At 49.0% G+C, this 22,015-nt stretch overlaps 1 protein-coding gene across 3 annotated transcripts in view; it reads right to left on the bottom strand.

Moving 5' to 3' along the window:
* Nucleotides 1–3,127: 3,127 nt before the first annotated feature.
* Nucleotides 3,128–22,015, bottom strand: part of CCDC81 (coiled-coil domain containing 81) — a 38,274-nt gene continuing 19,386 nt past the window's right edge. For 2 of the 3 annotated variants that reach the window (XM_048493263.1, XM_048493262.1), the window contains exons 9-15: nucleotides 18,497–18,643; nucleotides 10,572–10,679; nucleotides 9,572–9,741; nucleotides 8,843–8,921; nucleotides 7,512–7,735; nucleotides 4,676–4,801; nucleotides 3,128–3,461 (exon numbers count right to left, since the gene is read on the bottom strand). In XM_048493263.1, coding sequence (XP_048349220.1) covers nucleotides 3,320–3,461; nucleotides 4,676–4,801; nucleotides 7,512–7,735; nucleotides 8,843–8,921; nucleotides 9,572–9,741; nucleotides 10,572–10,679; nucleotides 18,497–18,643 — 996 coding nt within the window. In that variant the 3' untranslated portion in view covers nucleotides 3,128–3,319. The remainder of the gene's footprint in view (nucleotides 3,462–4,675; nucleotides 4,802–7,511; nucleotides 7,736–8,842; nucleotides 8,922–9,571; nucleotides 9,742–10,571; nucleotides 10,680–18,496; nucleotides 18,644–22,015) is intronic. The other variant, XR_007244249.1, reaches the window with a different exon arrangement.

Genomic DNA, 22,015 nt, shown 5'->3' with positions numbered 1-22,015 from the left:
AATGAATGAACCTGGACTTGCAAGCCTACAGCCCCTTCCGCACGTGCAGACTAATGCCCATTCAATCCACTTTTCACAATCGTTTGAAAGTGGATTTTGCTATTCCGCACAGTAATATCCAGCTTCAAAGTGGATTGAACGTGCATTATTCTGCACGTGCGGAAGGGGCCTGTTAGGGGATTACGCTTCTTTAGAAAGAGACGGCTAATATGTTTCTGCAGCCAGTTGGCACAAGCGACTGGATTTGTGCCTAATTAACCCATTTCTCTTCTTGCTGTGACTTTTTTTTTGGTCTGGAATTCCTGCACTCCCCGTCCCCTCCCTCTGTTAAGAGGCACGTCGTTTCTCTTTTCACGCCACTGTTTTCAAGCCCGGTCAACCCCTCTAGCTGGCCAGCTGCCGGCCGGGCCCGTTTCCAGGCTTTGCATTCAAGGAGCAGACAGCGCGGGCTGTTTTGCAGGATTGTGGAATGTTGTGATCGGTTTTCAATACAGGCCCATAAGGCTCTTTGTTTACTTCATGGCTCCCAATACCGGGAGGGCCACGCCACACAGCACGGGGTGGGATGAGAGAAGGAATGATAATAAGCAAACTGATTATGGATTGCAGATTAATTCTGGTCTTTGGATCTGCTCATTTCACCCCCTAAGAATGCATAAAGATTCCCCCATGCAATATCTATCTACCCTACCCCCAAAAATAAGTCCTAGCATGATTTTTTGGGATTTTTGGAGGATACTTGAAATATAAGCCCTACTCCAAAAATAAGCCCTAGTGATAGATTCCCTGGCGCAGCTGATCTGGTCACGTGGGGGGCACAAAATCATGGAAAAAAGATAAGACATCCCCTGAAAATAAGCCCAAACACATTTTTTGGAGCAAAAATTAATATAAGACCCTGTCTTATTTTCGGGGAAACACGGTATCTATCTATCTATCTATCTATCTATCTATCTATCTATCTATCTATCTATCTATCTATCTATCTATCTATCTATCTATCTATCTATCTATCTATCTATCTATCTATCTCTATGATACACACACACACATATTTCCTATATGCACACACATACCGCACATGATGGATCTATCCAAAGATTTCTGCTTGTTCCTTCCTGAGAAGGGGCAGGTGAGACGGATTGGATAGGCTCCATGTGGGTTTAATGTGGGAAGTCGTGGGAAGTTGACTGCCCGGGTAGTAGAGTTCAGAAGGTAGCTTGTTTCCATCTGTTTTCAAGAGGCTGGCCACCTCCAGTTGGTGGCTGGAGATCTGTGTTTGCAACTGATCTTCATGAACTAAATGAGCCCCCACCTTCCAGAATGCTAAGGCAGCCATATAAGTCTCCCAACATATCTCCAACAACTCCTTTGTTGTTTTAGAATCTGCTACTACAGAGGGTGCTTCTCCACCTCAAATTGACCCAGCAAGAAAGACGCATCAAGGCCCTTGTAATCCATTGCTCAGCGAACAAGCAGGTAACAGAGCTAGACTGGAAACATCAAAGAACATCCTAAACCAGCCCATGCTAATATGCTCTGCTGCCCCGGCTCTAAAATCTTTAGCTTGCAACGAAGCAAACAAGGGTGAAAACACTATAGCTCTTGACAACCAGACTTCGGGGTCAATAAACAACTGATCTTCAGGTTCCACCTGGAGAAAATGGCCATTTTGGAAGGTGACTTCTATGGCATTACACCCCATTCAAGCCCCTCCCCAAACCCCATCTTCAGGCTCCATCCCCCCCCCCCCCAAATGTCCAGGTGTTTCCTAACCTGGAGCTGCCAACCCTAGTCTCAGCAGTTAAGGTGAAACCAGCCGCAGTACGTGCCTTAAGGACAAAGGACGGGTGATAAATTTTTACCTGTCAGTAGAAATAACTGTCCTATGCATGCAGCAAGGATAACCACACAACCAAAACTGGTTCATCGGCACCTTATTTAAAAATCTTTTGGCTTGAAGGAAAGGCAAAAGACATTCATTAAGTGGGCCTTCACATAATTTGCATACAAGGATAATACGTAGCATCGAAAGGTCAGCCTGACCCGCAAGGGTATATATAGCCTCTCATCTATTTTTCACTGTTGGCTTCATTTACAAGTATGATTGTCAAAAGTTGATTCTTATTCTCTTTGAATTGTTCACCACCATGATGGCTCAAATGGGGGGGGGGGGGAGGTAGCATATAAATATTTAAAATAAATAAATAAAAAGTCTGTTTCTATAGAACAGGGGTCCTCAAACTGTGGCCCTCCAGATGTACATAGACTACAATTCCCATGAGCCCTACCACTTGGCCATGCTGGCAGGGGCTGATGGGAATTGTAGTCCATGAACATCTGGAGGGCCATAGTTTGAAGACCCCTGCTATAGAATAACAGTCTACCAATAAGATAAGGCACTGGTGTCAAACTCGCGGCCCTCCAGATGTTATGGACTACAGTTCCCAGCATCCCCTGCCAGCATGATGCCGGCAGGGGATGATGGGAACTATAGTCCATAACATCTGGAGGGCCGCGAGTTTGACACCTATGAATAAGGTAACAGAATTCATCTAGGGTTGCCTGTATTCATCTGGGGGTGTTGTCTGGAGAGGGCAGTGTTTGGGAGAGAAAAGAACCTAGAAATGATACAACACGATAGAGTCCACACTTTGAAGTTTTCCTCCAGGGGAACTGAGATCAGATAATTCCAGAATTTAAGATTCCACCTTGAAGATAGCAAGCCTACTTGTCTCCTTTATTAGACCAACCCCTAACCCTCCTCAAAAGCAGTGGTGTAGGAGGTTAAGAGCTTGTGTATCTAATCTGGAGGAACCGGGTTTGATTCCCAGCTCTGCCACCTGAGCTGTGGAGGCTTATCTGGGGAACTCAGATTAGCCTGTGCACTCCCACACACGCCAGCTGGGTGACCTTGGGCTAGTCACTGCTTCTCAGAGCTCTCTCAGCCCCACAGGGTGTTTGTTGTGAGGGGGGAGGGGCAAGGAGATTGTAAGCCCCTTTGAGTCTCCTGCAGGAGAGAAAGGGGGGATATAAATCCAAACTCTTCTTCTTCTTCTTCTTTAAACCATCTGTAATTTAATTTCATATTTAGCACCGAAGCAAACAACAAAGGTCATTCCCAGAGAACTTCCATTTTTTTTAATTCAACATAATTCTCCATAAAAATCTACCAAAAACAGAAGGACAAAAAAAAATCTTAAACCAGAAAGCGGCCAAAATGGCTACGGTGTGTCACAAGGGTCCAAACTGTAAGGACATCGTCCAGTTTTTGCAGGCTGAAAGGAGGCCGGACAGGAAGCAGGCAGGCAAATTTTCTTCAAACTACTAACCGGGCGCCGGGGATATATTTATTGTCGATCCATTCGTTGCCATCCCCGCTGTTGCCCAGACTCCTCTTGCATTGGTAGCAACGGCGAAACCTTGCGCATTGATCGAGTAGAAAGAGCTTGTCCCCGGCCCTGAAGTTTAAAGGGGCGAAAGGTTAAATGACCACAGGAATAAAAATATCAATGATATTTATCTCCCAATCCAGAAGTACCCATGACACCCGACGAGAATGGGGGGAAAGCTGTGGCTCAGTGGCTCTGTTTTGCATGCAAAAGGTGCCAGGTTAGATTCCCATCATTTAGGACTGGCATCCAAAAGCAAACCCCGGGGTCAAGAAGCTTTGGCTTGGTCGGGGGGGAGGGGTTGTGGATTTCCAGCCGCCGGTGTGGGAGGGGGTCACATTGGCGCCGACCTCCTCCGTCCACAGCCTGGGGGTCCACCTGGATTCGTCTCTTTCAATGGAGACCCAGTTGGCCCATATAACCCGGGTTGCATTTTTCCATTTTCGACAGGCCTGACGGTTGGCTCCCTTCCTCTCTAACACTGTCCTAGCCACGGTGATCCATGCAACGGTCACCTCCAGGCTAGACTACTGTAACTCGCTCTACACGGGCCTTCCCTTGCGTTTGATCCGTAAATTAAAACTGGTCCAACATGCGGCGGCTCGTCTGCTCACAGGGGGCGCCTTTCGAGAGCATATTCAACCTGTGTTGCGCCACCTGCATTGGCTCCCAGTTGAATTCCGAATCATCTTCAAGGTGTGGGTGTTGACCTTTAAGGCCTGGCGCGGCCTGGGACCCTCGTACCTTCGGAACCCCATTACCCCATATGTCCCAACTCGACCTCTGCGCTCAGCAGAGGCCAACTTACTGGAGGTCCCCGGCCCGTCAATGATGCAGCTGACCTCCACTCGAGCCAGTGCCTTTATGGCTCTGGCACTGGCCTGGTGGAACACTCTCCCTCCAGCTGTCCGGGCCCTGCGGGACCTTGGGGATTTCCTCAGGGCCTGTAAGACTGAGTTGTTCCACCGGGCCTTTGGAGAGACCGGCCGCTGAAGGTACCCCAGCCTCCCTCCTCCCCATGGGCCCAATACCATCAGGACCCATATTTTTCATTAGGAGGGCTTCGTAAGGGATCCGTGGGGCGATGTTTTAAGATGACTGTTGTTTTAAACTATATGTATGTTTTTAGTTGATGTTTTATTGTACACCGCCCTGAGCCCTCTGGGGATAGGGCAGTATATTAAATTAAATTAATAATAACAACAACAACAACAACAACAACAACAACAACAACAACAACAACAACAATAATAATATAGGGGGGGCTCTTCACTGTTCTTTACCGCTGAAAGAGTTTCTCTTCATAGTCCCGTTGCCTTTTCAGCCCTGCGCTCTTCCTCCAATCCTCCTTCATCGCTAAATTCATCTGGAAGATTTTCTCAAGCCGGGCTCCTTTTTCAGCAATCCACCTAGAAAAAGATTTGGGGGAGACGGGGAGAAGTTCAGATTCTGGCCGGCATCACTTTCCACAAGTAGATTCTTCCTTGGCACGTTATTTAAGAAAAAAACAGTTATGAGGGGACTCTCAAAGGTAACCATATTTAAGCATCCCATTTGTTCACTCCTCCTTCACTTCTGACACATACTTGTAGTGATGGGATCTTTTCTGCTAATTTGGTCCAAACCGGATAGAGGGCAGATGCGTTTATTTATGTGCCCTGCTTGTGAGATTGGAGGTTTCTTTTATACCAGTGGGGCAGGAATAAACAATGGAAGACATGAACTCTCATTCGTTGTTCACATTTCTATCCCAAATGTCCTCCAAGGCACACAGGGTGGGATCTAGGGATGAGAACATCTCATGAGAATGGCCATTTGACCCCACCAAAATAGAAAGTGATAACAAATCTGGGGTGCTGTGTGGTTTCCGGGCTGTATGGCCGTGTTCTAGCAGCATTCTCTCCTGCATCTGTGGCTCCACACAAACAAAGGATGACAATAAACAATCAAAAGGAACAAAGGCCAGACTACTTCTATTCAGATGCCTTCACCTATTGACCTTGCTATCTCAATTGTTACTCAAATGCTACACATCATTGTTACTCGCTTGCCAGGCCACTCCTATTCAGATGCCCTCACCTATTGACCTTGACTCACAGGTATATATGTCTTAACTTGCTTTCCTACTATCAAGATCCTCTCACCGAAGCATGCCAGCCACAGATGGCAGGCTTAAAGCGAAGCGTCAAGGGAGAGAATAAATGCTGCTAGAACACGGCCATACAGCCCAGAAACCACACAGCACCCCAGTGATTCCAGCCGTGAAAGCCTTCGACAATACATTGATAACTTGGAAAAAATATAAGGGCATTTTAAAGGTGGCCGATGCTCATAAAGAGGAAACAAGCACCTTGTGAGGTAGGGGGGATGAGAGAGTTCAGAGAGAACTGTGACCATCCCAAGATCACCCAGCAGGCTCCATGAGGGGGAGTGGGGAATCAAACCTGGTTATCCAGATTAGAGCCTTAACCACTACACCACGCTGGCTCTCGCAACACAACCCTTTAATCGTTCTACCACACTGCCTCCACCGCGCTTATCTACTCACAGCATCAGAACCAGAGGTGGGATCCAACCAGTTCTCACCACTTCTCTAGATGCCCTCACCCACTTCTCTAGAAGTGGTTAATACTAATTTTTCATTGAGGTGCGAGGAAGGGGATTTAGCTACTAAAGCAACCTCCCCTGCCCAAATGGGGACTGAGGAAGTGCGTGAGTCAAATGTGACAAGCGCCACTGTTTGAACTTCCCCACCTGACCGGAACCTGTTATTAAAATTTTTGGATCCCACCACTGATCAGAACCCAACAGGGAGAAAACTGCTTGGCCAAAACAGATCATAGGGAGTTAAGAGAGCAGAAGGCTCATTTCCCCTCACCTGAGCATGTCTTTTAACATCACACACATACCTTATTTTATACATGAATGAAACAAACTTCTGAACAACAAACGTGATTTCCCTACCCCTACCATATTTCATTGGGCCCATTGATCTGATCTAGGGGTCTGCAACCTGCGGCTCTTCAGATGTTATTTATTTATTTATTGTTTCGATTTATAAACTGCCCTATCCCCTGGGGGCTCTGGGCGGTGTACAACATTCACATATATAATTAATTAAATCGATAACAACAATAAATTACTAAAATCCATTAAAAGCTACTTAAAACCGTGGTTAATAGCACAACAAGGTGCCCTAATCCAATTCAATTAAGATCATCCCAGTAAAAAAGAAAGGAGGCCAGTTCAGGCTCCTTCTAGGAGGATAATAAGGTGGTAAAGTGCATCAGATGGTATGTGCAAAAAAAGCAGGGGAGGAAGGAGAGGGGAGGGGAAGGGGGGCCCCACTCAGCTGACTGGACACTCCAAAGTCCGCCCTCGGGCGGAACAACCTCGGTCTTACAGGCCCCATGGAAACTCACTCTAGGGTCCCAAGAGGGCCCGGACAGGGCTGGAGGAAGAGTGTTCCACCGGTGGCTGGGGCCAGGGCCGTAGAAGGTCCTGGCCTGGGTCTGCAGGAGGCCAGCCGCGATCATCGAGGGGCCAGGGAACCACCAGTAGTCTGGCCTCTGCTGGATCGCAGAGAGGCTTCTAGTAAGAGGGGGCATATGGGGTAATTCGGTCTCTCAGGATACGAGGGTCCCAGGTCGCTGTAGAAGGCCTTGAAGCAGTTAAACCCACACCTTTGAAGATGATCTCGGGAAATTCCACTGGGAGCCAATGCAGCTGGCTTAAATACACAGGTTGGATATGATCACAGAAGGCGCCCCCTGTGAGCAGACGCACCGCTGCATGTTGGACCAGTTTCAGTTTCCGAATCAGGCGCAAGGGAAGGCCCGTGTAGAGCGAGTTACAATAGTCAAGCCTGGAGGTGACCGTTGCATGTATCACAGTGGCCAGGTCTGCCTGAGAGAGGAAGGGGCCATGCTGGCAGGGGCTGATGGGGATTGTAGTCCATGAACATCTGGAGAGCCGCAGGTTGCAGACCCCTGATCTAGATACTATATTCCTAACCATCCCTCGCTTTCATTAGCAGACATTTTCCATGGTATCCAACCCCAGGTGACCTGCATATCTGCTAGAAAGAGCCCAGGTCAGCACAGTAAGTTCAATTCCTACTGTTTCCTTGCCCTCTCGATCATATCTGCTGCCTTCCTCTGATCTATCAGCTGGCTGAGGATCGCGGTCCGCTTGCGATGCGCTGCAGCCTGCAGCTGATGTCTGGAAAACTCCAGAGATCGCTTCCTTCTTTCCTCCATTTTCTCTTCGCTGTCGTACTTCCCGAAGACGGTCTCGCTCGAATTCGGCTCACAGCGGGGCAACTGCACCGGCTTCATCTTGACCTGTGTCCACATCCAGGAGAAAGTTTCAATCAGCAAGTCGCAGCATTGTGCACGAATTTTATGTCAGCAGTGGAACAAAGACGGTGGGAGATGTCCATCCGTGTCTTCCATTTCGTGCGAAGATTGAACATTTCGCCATATGCGTGTGGACTTGGAACCCAATCATGGCTTCTCAGCGTGTGCACACACAGTACATATGACACATATGCAGAGGTGGGATCCAGCAGGTTCTCACCAGTTCCCGAGAGTGGGTTACTAATTATTTGTGTGTGCCGAGAGGGGGTTACTAATTGGGTCCACTTTTCCATCTCCACGCCCTCGCCTCCCCGAGAGGCATCCTGCCTTTGAACGGGAAGATTCCATATAGCAATTGCGACTAATAATGTAACTCCCTGAACTGGGTGAATCCCTTTCAAGTGCTGCAATTCATTGATTCTCAGCCTTTCGTACCTTTTATCTCACCAGTCTCTACCAAAGAACGTGTGTGTTTCACCATTGCTGTGTTCAGATTTGTGAGTTGGGGCATTTTCTATAATGTGATGATGATTTAGCAATGACCTGGTGCAAAAAAATTTTTTGGGGTCAGTGGTGGGGTGGCACTGCCCATGGGGAGGCATCCAACCTAGGTTTTGCTCCAGGAGCTCCTTGCTTCTGCCTCTGCTGCCCTTTGCTGAGGGGGGGGTGGCTACGGTAACCCTGTTACTAAAATTTTTGGATCCCACCACTGCACATAGGTACATTGGAAAGTGTAAGTAGAGCAGTCGTAGAATTGCCTACTGGCCCCACCACCTTGAGGTTGCTCATTCATCAGGCATGGACATAGGTTTCACTCCTATGAATGGGAACACTAGAAAACCATGGTTCCCAATCACAGAGATGGATGTCGCTTCTGCAAGGCAACATTTTCCCATACATCAAGTGAGATATCTGCTAGCTTTGAATACAAATTGGGAGGAAACGGCAAACCTAATGTTTTCTTCCGTTCTTTTACCACTGAGAGAAGAGCCAGCCTTATAAACTAAATACCAACCCTCTGCCCCAATTAACCTGCAGTGGAAACATGCATCAAACAGCTGACTAATTACCCCCCACATCCTAAATTTTTACCTGCAAATCCAGGGCCTTCTTATAAGAATGCATTTCGGCCATCCTGTCCTTGATATACTTTGTTCTTTGGGCAGCTAACCTAGAAAATTAAAAGCACACCTTGTAGAGTGCTCAGCCACTCATTTCTGAGAAAACTGACTTCTGGTTGGTGTGAATACAGGAGGAGTTATCTTATTACTGAATAATCAGTTTGCTGACTGTTTCATACATTTCATCAGTATTTGCCAATAAAAATGCCAAATTAGTTTGCAGCTCAGAGAAGGATATATGTGCTTGGGTGCTGTGTGGTTTCCGGGCTGTATAGCCGTGTTCTCACAGCATTCTCTCCTGACGTTTCGCCTGCATCTGTGGCTGGCATCTTCAGAGGATCTGATCTCATCAGATCCTCTGAAGGCATACCAACCACCATAAATACCAGTAAAATGCTCCACAGTCTAATAAACCCCAGTGATTCCGGCCGTGAAAACCTTCGATAATATATGTGCTTGCTTGCATGAAAACATTCCTTCCTGTTGTGTGAACCTCCTTTGACTGCAGTTTAGAACGAAACAAAAATGCTGACATCTGGACACAAAGTCTTCATGCCGGCATGTTTCTCTGGAACGTAATGGTCACTCGTGTTCCCAAGGGCATCATCAGCCCTTAAAAGGTTGCATTCTTAACACTTTGAGAAGAGACGCATACAGGAACCACCAATCTCAGTTATCATCTTTCAAGTGTAAGACTTACTCTTCGGCTAACTGAACTTGCTCCAGGCGGTCCATGAGTTCCTGATCTTGCTTTCGCCTGGATTCTCTTGTGGTCTTCTGTGCCAATTGTTTCGCCAACTGTTGGGAATATTCCTCTTGCTTTTGTTGAGTGGTTGCACTAGATGGCCTGTGTTCAAAAATGTAGGATCTCTACAAGGCAAAAAATTGCCATGTTAAGTTAGTTGCAATGAACACAAGAAACTGGTTGTTGTGGGTTTTCCAGGCTGTGTGGCCGTGGTCCGGTAGATCTTTTTCCTAACATTTCACCTGCATCTGTGGCCGGTTTCACAGGGAAGTGTGTTACACACTGTGTCAGTGAGAAGGGAATGTTGAGTGGGGTATATATTGCCTACTCCTTTTATGTTCCATCCCAGTCTGAGGACAAAACAGCTCCCTAAAGTAATCAAAATGGACAAGACGACTCCACTTTAGTCAAGCACATGAAGTAAAAATTCTCAATCAGCAGATATACAGGAATAAAATAATAATAAAATAGTTTGTGCAAGCCCAAAGTATACATGTTGAACATGGTAACCATTGACAGTAGACAATTTATGCTAAGTCCGGAGTGTTTTGAAGGCAAGAGACGAACAGAAAGGGGTTTTCCATTGCCTGCCTCTGCCAACCTTGGAATTTCATGTTGGTCTCCCATCCAAGTACTAACCAGGGTAGATCCTGCTTAGCTTCTGAGAGCTGACGGCTATCCTGGCCCATCTAGCTCCAAGCTCTTCCTCCTAATAGTAAGCTAATTCAACACTGGCAGTGGGTGAAAAATGCATTCTCCCTGTTCAAGCCCTGGGTAATAGCACTAAATTTATCAATAAATTCTAATTCAGCAATTTCCCAAACGTCTCCACTGCTGTGTAGATGCAAGAGAGAGAGTGGAACTGAGCATTTTCCCATCTGTGGTAGAAACAAACAATCGGCTCTGCCTGGAAAAAATTGGAGCAGTCGGAATCTTGTGAAGCGCAAGACCTTACGCAAGCTTCTGGAGCTTTTTCATTCTTCCTGCTTCTTAGAGCTTCGGCAACCCCTAGATTAAACGCAGCGATTTCTTGGTCCTGCTCTCTTTTCGCCAAGGCTCTTAACTGTCATGAGAAATGGGAGAGAAAGTCAGTAAATGGGGTGTTGTGGATTTTCCGGGTTGTATGGCCGCGTTCCAGTACCATTTTCTCCTGACGTTTCGCCTGCATCTGTGGCCATACAGTGATTCTGGCCGTGAAAGCCTTCAACAATACAAAGTCAATAAATGTTTCAAAAACTTCAGGCATAAAAGGGTAAATTATTTGGATGAGCAATACAATTCTGCCCTATCCCAGGCTGAGTGGTCGTGTCCGCAGTGTAAGACAACATTCTCTTTAGCGACAGAATGAGTGTTGTGGTCTATGAGGGGAATACTGGGATTTTAAAAATTAATATGTGGATGCCCTTTTCCATTTTTCACCATATAGGTAGCTTTCAGTTCTTGGTTGTATGTCTTTAATGCATTTTTCAGCACCAGGGACCAGTAAGGATGACAATCACTGGAGCCCAGACCGTTTGTGACACCTCAAATAGACCCAATACTCCCCATCTAGCTATTGTAGTCGACCCACGTGGTCAGCGTAAGAACGAGACGAGACGCGGAGATAACATCTGGTGGAGATCGCCAGCAGCGGGAGCCCGGAGGTCCGTGTTCCTAGCGAGTCTCTCGTCTGCCGGTTCCTGGCACCTTTTATTGTTATTCTATCAGTGATAATAGGAGGAGGACGAGGGGAGTTCGGGGAGAGAGGCGGAGGCTGAGTGGAGATCATCATGTGCGATGCATGATCTCTCATCTGGCTTCACGTCTTGAGGAGAAGGAAGGCGTAAGCGTCTGAGACTAATCCTCACCTGGGGGCAAGACCATTGTCCCTGGGCCCGGTGATTAGACCAGGCAGTTCATGACCGGCGTGACTCATGTAGGGGGGGATGAGGAGTGGGGAGTCGCGACCAGCAAGGCCGTAGGTCCGTTGGCGTCCCAACGTTCTACCACGGTGCTGCTGGATCAACGGTGCGGCGGCTCGCTACATCTCCTCGCTTTTTTACATTTTAGAAAGAGGGGGACCGAAGATACTAAAGAAGCGATTCAAAGGGGCCAGCTTGTCTCCTCCGCCCGTCTGGTCAAAGCTGACCAAGCTGCTTAATGTAACATTAGAACTTGGCTGCGGGGTAAGGGGAAATTCGAAGGGGCTTCTTACACACGTTACAGGCAATATTAGACACGCGTGGAAGCGAAACAAAGATCCGATAACGAGGCACACAATTAAATAATGCAGAGCTGTACAATAGCACTCAACCATCCTCCCGGCAGCCAGCTCCAGAGAGCTGACCACCAATGGGGCAAAAACATCATACTTCAGATTAGATACAACTTCTTGCAGCTCACGTACTTTCATATGAATCAATTGGGAATTGTCAGAGAGGTTAAAAGCAACACATAATATTATGTACATTCTCACAACCTTGGTGATGCAACAACAGCAAATTAATCAATAGCGACACGATTATCTAAGGTAAACTGATGAAGTTCCTGCTGCTTTCGGAGGCCAGGGCATCCAGAGCGGTGGAGGTAGAGTTAGTAGATTTCGCCAGGACACAGGCCAAGAGCGACCGATAGTCTTAGTGTTACATGAAACAAGTCCAGGGACTCCCACAAGGGGAGTCGCAAGGGAAACATACTCCGCCTTGGCTAAGAGCAGCTGCGTCGCTCCGGCAAAGGGGAGTCGAGGGGAGGGGCGGAGCGGCACCCGGTACTTGGGCTCCCGAGGTGAAGCCACGGTGCAGAAGCAATGGTGAGGCGAGCAGTAGAGAGTCCCGGCAGGCAGATGAAGGCGGGAATGCAACAGCAACAAATCACGATAACCTACAAAATTAAGGCATGCAATGCTTCAATAATCAGTCGAGGGTCATGGTACTCAACAATTCCCTTGAATTAAACCAATGGGCATAAAGGGGCAAGGCATCAGACGTTGCGTGGAAGCGGCAATTATATACAAGACATGCATGTTTGGCAGATAGGCGACATCATATAAATGAAAACAATAAACATAGCTAAACGGTACATAGGCTAGATGTAAGGAAGGAAGGCAACCCGTGGTTGCATAATTGTCCAATGCATGGCTCTTGCTGTTTGACCTTCTACCAAAGCTACAGAGGCGATGGCGTTTGAGTCCATAGGTTTCTCAAAATGTAGGGAGAGCTACTGATAGTCTTTAGCATTGCAGGTTCGAAGTGACTCTCACGAGCAAGGTTGTGAGAAGAAGGCGTGTTCCAACAATTATTCAAGCGGCTGAAAACGAAAGCGGAGGAGAGTTCCAAGGGTTAATCTATCCAGGAATGTTCCTGGCTGCAATTCCAAGTTTCAGCCAGGGCTGACAGAGAGGGAGAGAGAATGGCGGCTGTAGATGAGGGAGCAGCGACACACAGCGTCAACCTTTGAGCCATAGCTGGCCCAGGCTGCCATTCCCCAGGGGGGGGGCAGCGAGATTCTGCGATCTCCGTGGAAGAATGGAGTACTGGTTCCAGAGAGGAGTCCCTCCCATCTTGGCCCAGGCTGGGGGGTGATCGGGCTCTCTCTCAACAGAGGCGTGAGGGTCCGAGGATCCTCCAGGGAGGCCCAGCTCCATCTCCGGGATAGGGCTGGCCTGGCATGGCAAGCTGGACTCCTGTATAGAAGAGAAAAAAACAAGCGGCAGCTTTTCCCCCAGGGGTTTTACTGAGTGCTAGCTGAGTTAATGGAAAGCTCGAGCCCCTGAGTGGAAGCCCGGGCAATTTTTTGATAGAGAATAGAGAAGAGTACTTTGGATATGGTCTGCTGGATGAGACCTTGATTGGGCAAAGAGGGGGGGGGAACTACTCCCCTTTCTTCCGTTTGTTTTGGCCAAGCTTTAAGTTGAGGCGCAGTTGGCCCATTCCGACTAACCATCACTTGCAACATTCAAGGCGTTAAGAGATACAAGGCAGAGAATTGCCCGAAGGCTTAGGAGAAGGGAGAGGTCATATCCAGGTGGGATGTTTGTTTTGTAAAACAATCCCAATCACCGTCTAAGGTGTGGGTTTTACTGCAAAACAGCTTGAACAGTGCACAATTATAGTCATATCGTATGCATAGCATCCTATAGGGAAAAGATATAGAGAAGATGCAAAGAAAACAGTTCCTGGGCTTGAGGTTTGATCACAGGAGCAAATTGAGAGGGGTTTGCAAAAAACCCGCTATCAGATCCTAGATCTAGAATTGGTAGCGTCAGCCCATTAGAAAGAGGGAGGGTGTGCAGAAAGGAAGGCGGGGGGGGGAAGGGTTTGGAGAGTCGGCTCTACAGCTACACCTCCATTAAGGGGACTTTGGCCGGTTTGGGCTTCGCTTCCTACCTTCACAGCGGAGGCTGTATGTAAGATAGAGTGTGGCTGAGAGACCCCCCCCTTGGCACTGTAATGACCTTTAGCCAGGGAGCGCTCAGCAGAAGAATGTGGGAGCATGAAAATGATTTTGGCTTCATATGTAAACTTGCGCCCGCGCCAATGTGGCGAGTGTAGGCTCAGATAGACCCGAGAAGGAAAAGGTTCTCAAGGAGAGGTTTGAAGAAAAGTTTTGAAGGTTTAAACTAAGATGGAAGCGGCAGAAGCGGAGTCCCATCGTTATTCTGGGAGATTTCTCCCTTGCGAGCTGTGTCCCGTTTAAAGCGGATGCTGTAATGAAGTGAAACCTTTCAAGGCATTGGCACACATAATCAGAAGGAGAAAAACTTTAGTTGAAGCACAAGAGCATAGCTTAGAAGCAATGGAAAAAAATCCCCCCTATGAGGGGAAAACTTTAGAGGTCTCTTGAAAGGGGGCAAGACGCCTGCAAGAACATACATGGGCATACAGAGCACATATATAAAATAGCGAGGGAGGATTGCAACTCTGATTTGAGATTTTGCTCTCTCTGAAGGTGCTGGCTTGATTTTCTTGCTGCCAACAGGAGGACTTTGAGCTTAGGGCTTTGCACAGGCTCAGAGGCTATGAGATCTGGTTTGAACCTTACAGCTGGAGAGGGCCAAGGGGGCTTCTTCTTCACGAAGGACTTTTGAGGCTTAAGGCCATTGTCGCGAGAACTATCTTCCCCTTTCCATGCCTCATTGTCCTGTAGATTGGCTATGGGGGGCATTCTGAGGAGGAGTTCAAAAGCGGCAGTCCTCTTCCGTCAGCATTTCTTTCTGTTGCAGTCCAGTGACTGTGGACTCTGCAGAGATTTTGAAATGGGTGCCATTCACAAGGAGCACTGGTGGAGGCATGAGAGTGACTTTGGAAGCAAGAAAGGGTTAGCAGAGCAGGAGAGTATAGAGCGTAGGAGGGGAGCAAGCTGGCAAGACCAGCCCCATGGTCTCCGTAGGGATGGGATCACTATACTGAGCTGGGGCAGCCCGAAGATCTCATGGGGGAGCTCCGGGGGAAGAGGTTTGAGGAGTCTTGGATCTTGGTTCTGGAGCTGCAGGGAGATGCCGAGGCGTGAGCCTCCCCAGCAGACGTTGAGAGCGCCCGGTCTTGGAGCTTTCCTGGGGTTTTAAGCCCTCTGGGGAGAGAGCCCTCCTCCGTCAGGGTTGTAGGCCCCGCCGCCGGGCAGCCTGCAATTCCTCCGGAGAATGTCCTGGCTTGCCTTAGTTGAGACACTTCGTCTCGGGGCTGTCTCACTTCTTGTGAGAGGCCCCGGCGGCTAGAAGGCTGGCTTTGATGAAGCGAAAGACCCGATATCCTGGCAAGCTTTGAGCATGTTGGCAGCCCAGCTCGGGGTTCCTTCCTAGGCCTGTGATAAGCCTTGCGGCACTCTCGGAGGCGTTCTCCTTGGCAAGGCGCTTAAGGAGTTCGCCCTGGGCCTCCCCTGCGTTGTCAACCTGCCTCTTGAGGGCCTCCTGGAGCCTGTTCACAAACTCAGCATAGAGACTCTTGAGGCTTCTGCAGATGCTAGAAAAACTTTGGGTTGGCTGTCCGGTATTAGGGACTTTCAAAAACGCATTGTAAAGAGAGCATTCAGAAGGCGACCGTGGGGTGGCCACCGGCAGGACAGTATCTGATTGTTGGGGTTACTGGAAGGCATCGAAGCCGTAAAGCTGTCTTGGCCCGGTGTAGGCGCGGGCTGAGGCGGCTGCCCTGCTAAAGCATTGCTGGTGGAACTTCGCTCTCCCAGATCACAAATTGTGCAGGGCTCAGGAGCATCACCCGGAGGTTGTTCTTCGATGCGTCCGGAACCGTGGTGATTCCTCGCGACCCGCCTCTAGCATGCCTCTCACATAGGGCCTGAGTGACTCCCACGTCCCGCGCCGGCTTTGCGGAGCTCGAGTGAGGATATTTATAGCAAAGAGGCGGTGCTTCGACAACCAGCTGATGCGCCACCCTCCCCTCAGTATCTGTGAAATGGGCCGGGGCACAATGCAAGAATCTACGAGCATCGTCTTCCGTCCAGGAGTTTCTTTTCTTCTGCAGATGGAAGTGGCTACAATGCGGCTCTGAGTTTTGAAACCAGCGCCATTCACGATGGCTAATGGCGGAGGAATGCAGTGGCTTCGGGAAAATGAAGAAGCGGAGCAGGGGGAGAGGGCGGCTGAGCGGCGGGAGAGTTTAGAAATGGAGTGGAAGGAGCAAAGGGGGGGGGCAGAAGGAGGACAAAGGCGTCCAATTTAGTGGATAGAAAATTCCGGGGTTGAAAGGGGTTGAAGGTGAAAGATCGAGAAAGGAGGGCGGCCTACAGCAAGGGAATACCATAGGTCTACTGCAGGCTGATGGCGACATAACATTGTCTCCACGTCAGTAGCAGTGACATCGGCTGGCGAGGCTCTGTCGCGAGAGAGTCGCCCGATGTTTTCCCAGTCCTTAAAGATTCCAATGTCCCCCCCTCCCCTGCAGGTACCATGGACACTGAGCTTCAAACTCCTCAACCAATTTAGCGCCCGGCTCCCTTCTCTTCACTGGGGGGACCCTGCCGCATTTTAAGCTAAGCGGCTTTCAGTTAGATCAAGCGTGCTTGTCATAAGCCCTGCTTTTGCAAGCTCCCATACTCACCACCACCCGGTGTTCCGTCCGGACCCGAGAGAGTGTCCTAGAGACAGGCGTGTCTCTGGATGCGCCCGATCCAGAGGACAAGGCCGATACGAAGCAGTGGTCCACTGGATCGCCGATCCAGCGGACTTCGGTTATCATGGCCCTTCCCAGGCTGACGGTGAGCAGGGGTGGAGGTTCGAGGATTCCCGAGGTTGCGGCGCACCAGCTTCATGATGCGACCCGCGTGGTCAGCGTAAGAAGCGAAGGCGAGAAGACGGAGATAACATCTGGTGGAGGGGGATAAGCCAGCAGGCGGGAGGAACCCGGAGGTCCGTGTTCCTAGCGAGTCTCGTCTGCCCGGTTCCTGGCTTTTACCTTTTATTGTTATTCTATCGGCTCCAGTGTAGGAGGGAGGGACGGGGAGTTCCGGAAGGCGGGGAGGCGGGAGATGGGAGGAGATCATCATGTGATGCATGATCTCTCATCTGGCCTACGTCTTGAGGAGGAGGGCGTGGCGTCTGGAGCCTAATCCTCACCTGGGGGCAAGACCATTGTCCCTAAGCCCGGTTGATTGAGCCAGGCAGATTCATGACCCGTGACTCATAAGGATGGGGGATGAGCAGTGGGGAGTGCCCGGGTGCGACCAGCAAGGCCGTAGGTCCGTTGGCGTCCCAACGTTCTACCACGGTGCTGCTGGGTCAGCAGTGCATTACTACAAGCTATCAAGTACATCTTGATCAACCTCCAAGGACATTTTCTGCATAAACATTATCTGGAAGGACAGGATAGATTGTAGGTACCTGAGGAGAACTTTGAGAGGAAGTCTGGTAAAAGGTCTGGAATCCATGCCCTGCGAGGAGAGACTTAGGGAGCTGAGGATGTTTAGTTTGGTGAAGAGAAGGTTAAGAGGTGGCATGATAGCCACGTTGAGATATTTGAAGGGATGTCATGTTGGTAAGGGAGCAAGAACTGAAAGAACTGAAAGGAAGCAAGACACAGTGGACTTTCTTGAAAGCAACCAAGAGAAGACACAGTCTACAGCAGTGATGGTGAACCTATGGCAAGGGTGCCAAAGGTGGCACTCGGAGCCCTCTCTGTGGACACGCACACATAGAGTTCGTCATGTGGGGGTGGAAAATCAGCCCCCCCCACCACACACACACACACCCATCTAGGCTGGCCTGGGCCACTGAGCACGGCGTTAATGCGCGCCGCGGTGATGAAGCAGGGAAGGGACTTAGCTGTGCAGGCTGGAGTGCCACCTGTGCTCCGGGTGCTCGGGTGGCGCTGCTGCCTGGGGGGGACGGGGCAGAGGGGCAGAAGATGCTAGAAGGCACCTGAAGGCGGATCGCTGCGCGTGGGACTTGCTGGATCCTACAGCAGGCTGGCCCCTGCTCGAGCGGGTGGGGCAGAAGAAGAGAGAGCTAACCAGTTTTTTTCTAAACTAAAACCTCGGCATTCAGGTTAAATTGCCGGGTTGGCACTATGCAATAAATAAGTGGGGTTTGGGTTGCAATTTGGGCACTCGGTCTCAAAAAGGTTCGCCATCACTGGTCGACAGCTGCAAACCTGCTCAAGACAAGCAAGTACTCTGACTTAGATAGACCCAAGGGAGGAGTTAGGGTCTTGATTCTCTCCAGTAATAAACCTACTGTAAGAACTGTTGAACCTGGTTTGTGTCTCCCCCACTCTGTCCTAGCCAAGGACAGGGCACCAAAACCAGATTCAGTTGGGGGGCAGAACATCTATCATCTGGAGATCAGAGGTAATCCCAGGAGATCTCCAGTCACCACCTGGAGATTGGCAACCCTAATGTCCATGATAGAAAAGGGTGGGATATAAATATATAGCTACTTCCCAATGCTAATACCTGCTCTTTCCGAAGAGAATCTTCACCTTTCAAAGCTTGATACTTTGCAAGGATCCTTTCCTCCTCTTTCTCTTTCCTCCTGTTCTCTTCCGTCAAGTAAAGAGGGATGTTCCTTTGCGCGCGCTGTAGGCACAGGTAGCACATTTCCTGAAAGCACATAGCACAGGAGACCCAGAGTTTGTGTTGGCAGTGGGAACAGACTGGATAGTTGCCAGGGCTGGCCTTATCATAAGAAAGCGCTTGCTCTCTCAGCCTTTAGGGGCAAAGTTAAAAAGTAGTCAACTTTTGTTTTCTTATGGTATTTTTACAACAATAAGCCATAAGAACATAAGAACTAGCCTGCTGGATCAGACCAGAGTCCATCTAGTCCAGCACTCTGCTACTCACAGTGGCCCACCAGGTGCCTTTGGGAGCTCACGGGCAGGATGTGAAAGCAATGGCCTTCTGCGGCTGTTGCTCCCGAGTACCTGGACTGTTAAGGCATTTGCAATCTCAGATCAAGGAGGATCAAGATTGGTAGCCATGAATCGACTTCTCCTCCATAAATCTGTCCAAGCCCTTTTTAAAGCTATCCAGGTTAGTGGCCATCACCACCTCCTGTGGCAGCATATTCCAAACACCAATCACACGTTGCGTGAAGAAGTGTTTCCTTTTATTAGTCCTAATTCTTCCCCCCAGTATTTTCAATTAATGCCCCTGGTTCTAGTATTGTGAGAAAGAGAGAAAAATTTCTCTCTGTCCACATTTTCTACCCCATGCATAATTTTATAGACTTCAATCATATCCCCCCTCAGACGTCTCCTCTCCAAACTAAAGAGTCCCAAATGCTGCAGCCTCTCCTCATAAGGAAGGTGCGCCAATCCTTCAATCATCCTCATTGCCCTTCTCTGCACTCTTTCTATCTCTTCAATATCCTTTTTGAGATGTGGCGACCAGAACTGAACACAGTACTCCAAGTGTGGTCGCACCACTGCTTTATATAAGGGCATGGCAATCCTTGCAGTTTTATTATTTATTCATTCATTCATTCATTCATTCATTCATTCATTCATTCATTCATTCATTCATTCATTCATTTATTTATTTTACTGCATTTGTATACCGCCCTCCCCGAAGGCTCAGGGCGGTTTCCAACAAAATAAAAATTTAAAACATCATATATATAAGTTAATTAAAATACATAAAATATTAGACTAGAGATGGCTTCAGCTATTCTATTCCCCCTTTTATGAACCCACGGGAGGCCAGATGTTCGCTTTTTATTGCAGTTGATATCATCCCAGCTGGCCAAATGCCTGGCGGAACAGGTCCGTTTTACAGGCCCTGCGGAAACTTTGTAAATCCACATGAGACCCTGATCTCACCTGGAAGCCTGTTCCACCAGGTAGTGAGGGCCAAGAGCCAGTAAAGCCCTGGCCCTTGTAGAGGCCAGCCCGGCGGATAAACCTTGGGGCCAGGGATCACCAGTAGGTCCACCTCCGATGAACGGAGGGGCCTAGAAGGGCGATATAGGGAGAGACAGTCCCTTAGATATGCAGGGCCAAGGCGCGAATGGCTTCAAAGGTCAAAACCAAAACTTTAAACATGACCCGGTACTCGATCGGCAGCCAGTGCAGTTGGTATAGGACTGGACTAATCCGGTCCCTTGCTGTTGCTCCGGAAAGGAGTCTGGCTGCCGCATTCTGTACGAATTCTGTACGAATTATCAACTCCTTTCCTAATTATCCCCAGCATAGTTTGCCAGAGTTAATTTGGGGGTACCGATGTGGATTTTCTGACACAAACATCAAAAGGTTTCAGGCCACCAGTGCTACTTGTGTTCTAATTAGGCCAGAAGCATAGCAAGGGGGGAAACGCCCGGTGAACCAGTGTGCCTCTGCCCCCGTCCCACCCCGGAACGCCCCCATCGCACCCCCGCCGCGCCCTCACCACACCCTTACAGGGGCGTGCACCTGGTGTGTCACGCACAACCACCACCCCGCCTCTTGGAGCTACACCTCTGAGTTAGGCCTTTGTGCCCCTTTGTGTAAACTGTGCCCACCTTTATAAAGCTGATGCTTTCGAAGTGAAATCTTTTGAATGGAAAAAGCCATCAAGGTGCAGTTGACAACGCACAGATGGGATCTGCCATTTCCTGCCTCGGCATAGTGACCCTGGGCTTCCTTGATGGTCTCCCATCCAAATACTAACCAGGGATAACCCTCTTAGCTTTCAGAGCCTGTTGAGGCCGGGGCCCTTGAGCTATCCAGGGGCTTTTCAGCACTCTCGTTTTCTTGCTTCTAACTTCCTGTTTCTTTGGGAGGTTTTCAGTTCCACACATGCTTTGCTCCCTCTACTGGTTGCTTCAATCTCCCACAGGTTAAAGACCAGCATATCTACTTGCAGATTTAAACAGCAGGCTATTATGCTTGATATAAACCAGCATATCAAATCAACCACTAGAGGGAGCAAAACATGAACTGGAAACCTCATCCGACAGGAACTTAAATGTCAGAAAAATGAACATTACTTTCCCTTCCTCTCCCCATAACAGAAACCTTGTGAGGTAGGTGGGGCTGAGAGAGTTCAGAGGGGACTGTGACTAGCCTAAGGTCACCCAACAGACTTCATGCGGAGGAGCGAGGAAACAAATCCAGTTCACTAGATAAGAGTCCACTGCTCATGTGGAGGAGTGGGGAATCAAACCCAGTTCTCCAGATTGGAGTCCACCTGCTCTTAACTACTACACCACGCCGGCTCTGTTAACACTATCCATTAAACAACAGAGGGGGGGGAAAATCCTGAGAAATAAACGCTTTTCTTTTTAAAAAGCCTAGAGCTGAACATTTCAAAATCTTTTCCTGGGCCTTCTAGAGACACGAGCAGCTCCCAACTGCTCCGGTTTAGAACTCCTATTCTGCAAATTTGTCCTCTCTTCTGGTGCCAACAACAGAGAGAGCAGTTGGGTACTTTTTATTCCCTAGAAGACAGCAGGACAGAGGTGGGCCCAGCAGTGCTGATTTGCAAATATGGCCCACGGACTGCCTGCCATCCAGTGGAATGGTCACCCCTGCAGCCACCAATATTCCCACATTTTTAAAAAATATCTTTATTCGATTAAAACAAAAAAAACATATTAACATATAACCAGTGGTGGGATCCAAAAATTTTAGTAACAGGTTCCCATGGTGGTGGGATTCAAACAGTGGCGTAGAACCAATGGAGCTGGGCGGGGCACAATGGGGGTGTGGCCTGGCATTCCGGGGCGGGGCATTCCTAGGCGGGGCTGTGGCAAGGACGCAGCCGTTGCACCGGTCCTTGGGCGGGAAACGAATGCACGCAGGTGCTGGCTGCCACGCACGCCGGTGCACCTCCTGCTGGACTGCTTCAAGTTCTGCGCGCTACTGCTGAGAGGAGGGGCGTAACTAAGGCAAAAATCATGTGGCAAAATCACCAATTAGTAACCCCCTCTCGGCACACACAAATAATTAGTAACCCACTCTCAGGAACCTTGTGAGAACCTGCTGGATCCCACCTCTG

Source organism: Sphaerodactylus townsendi, linkage group LG04 (assembly GCF_021028975.2).
Source record: "Sphaerodactylus townsendi isolate TG3544 linkage group LG04, MPM_Stown_v2.3, whole genome shotgun sequence".
Classification (NCBI taxonomy): Eukaryota; Metazoa; Chordata; class Lepidosauria; order Squamata; family Sphaerodactylidae; genus Sphaerodactylus; species Sphaerodactylus townsendi.
The sequence above is the reverse complement of the archived record's forward strand: the minus strand, read 5'-3'. Positions and strand labels throughout refer to the sequence as shown.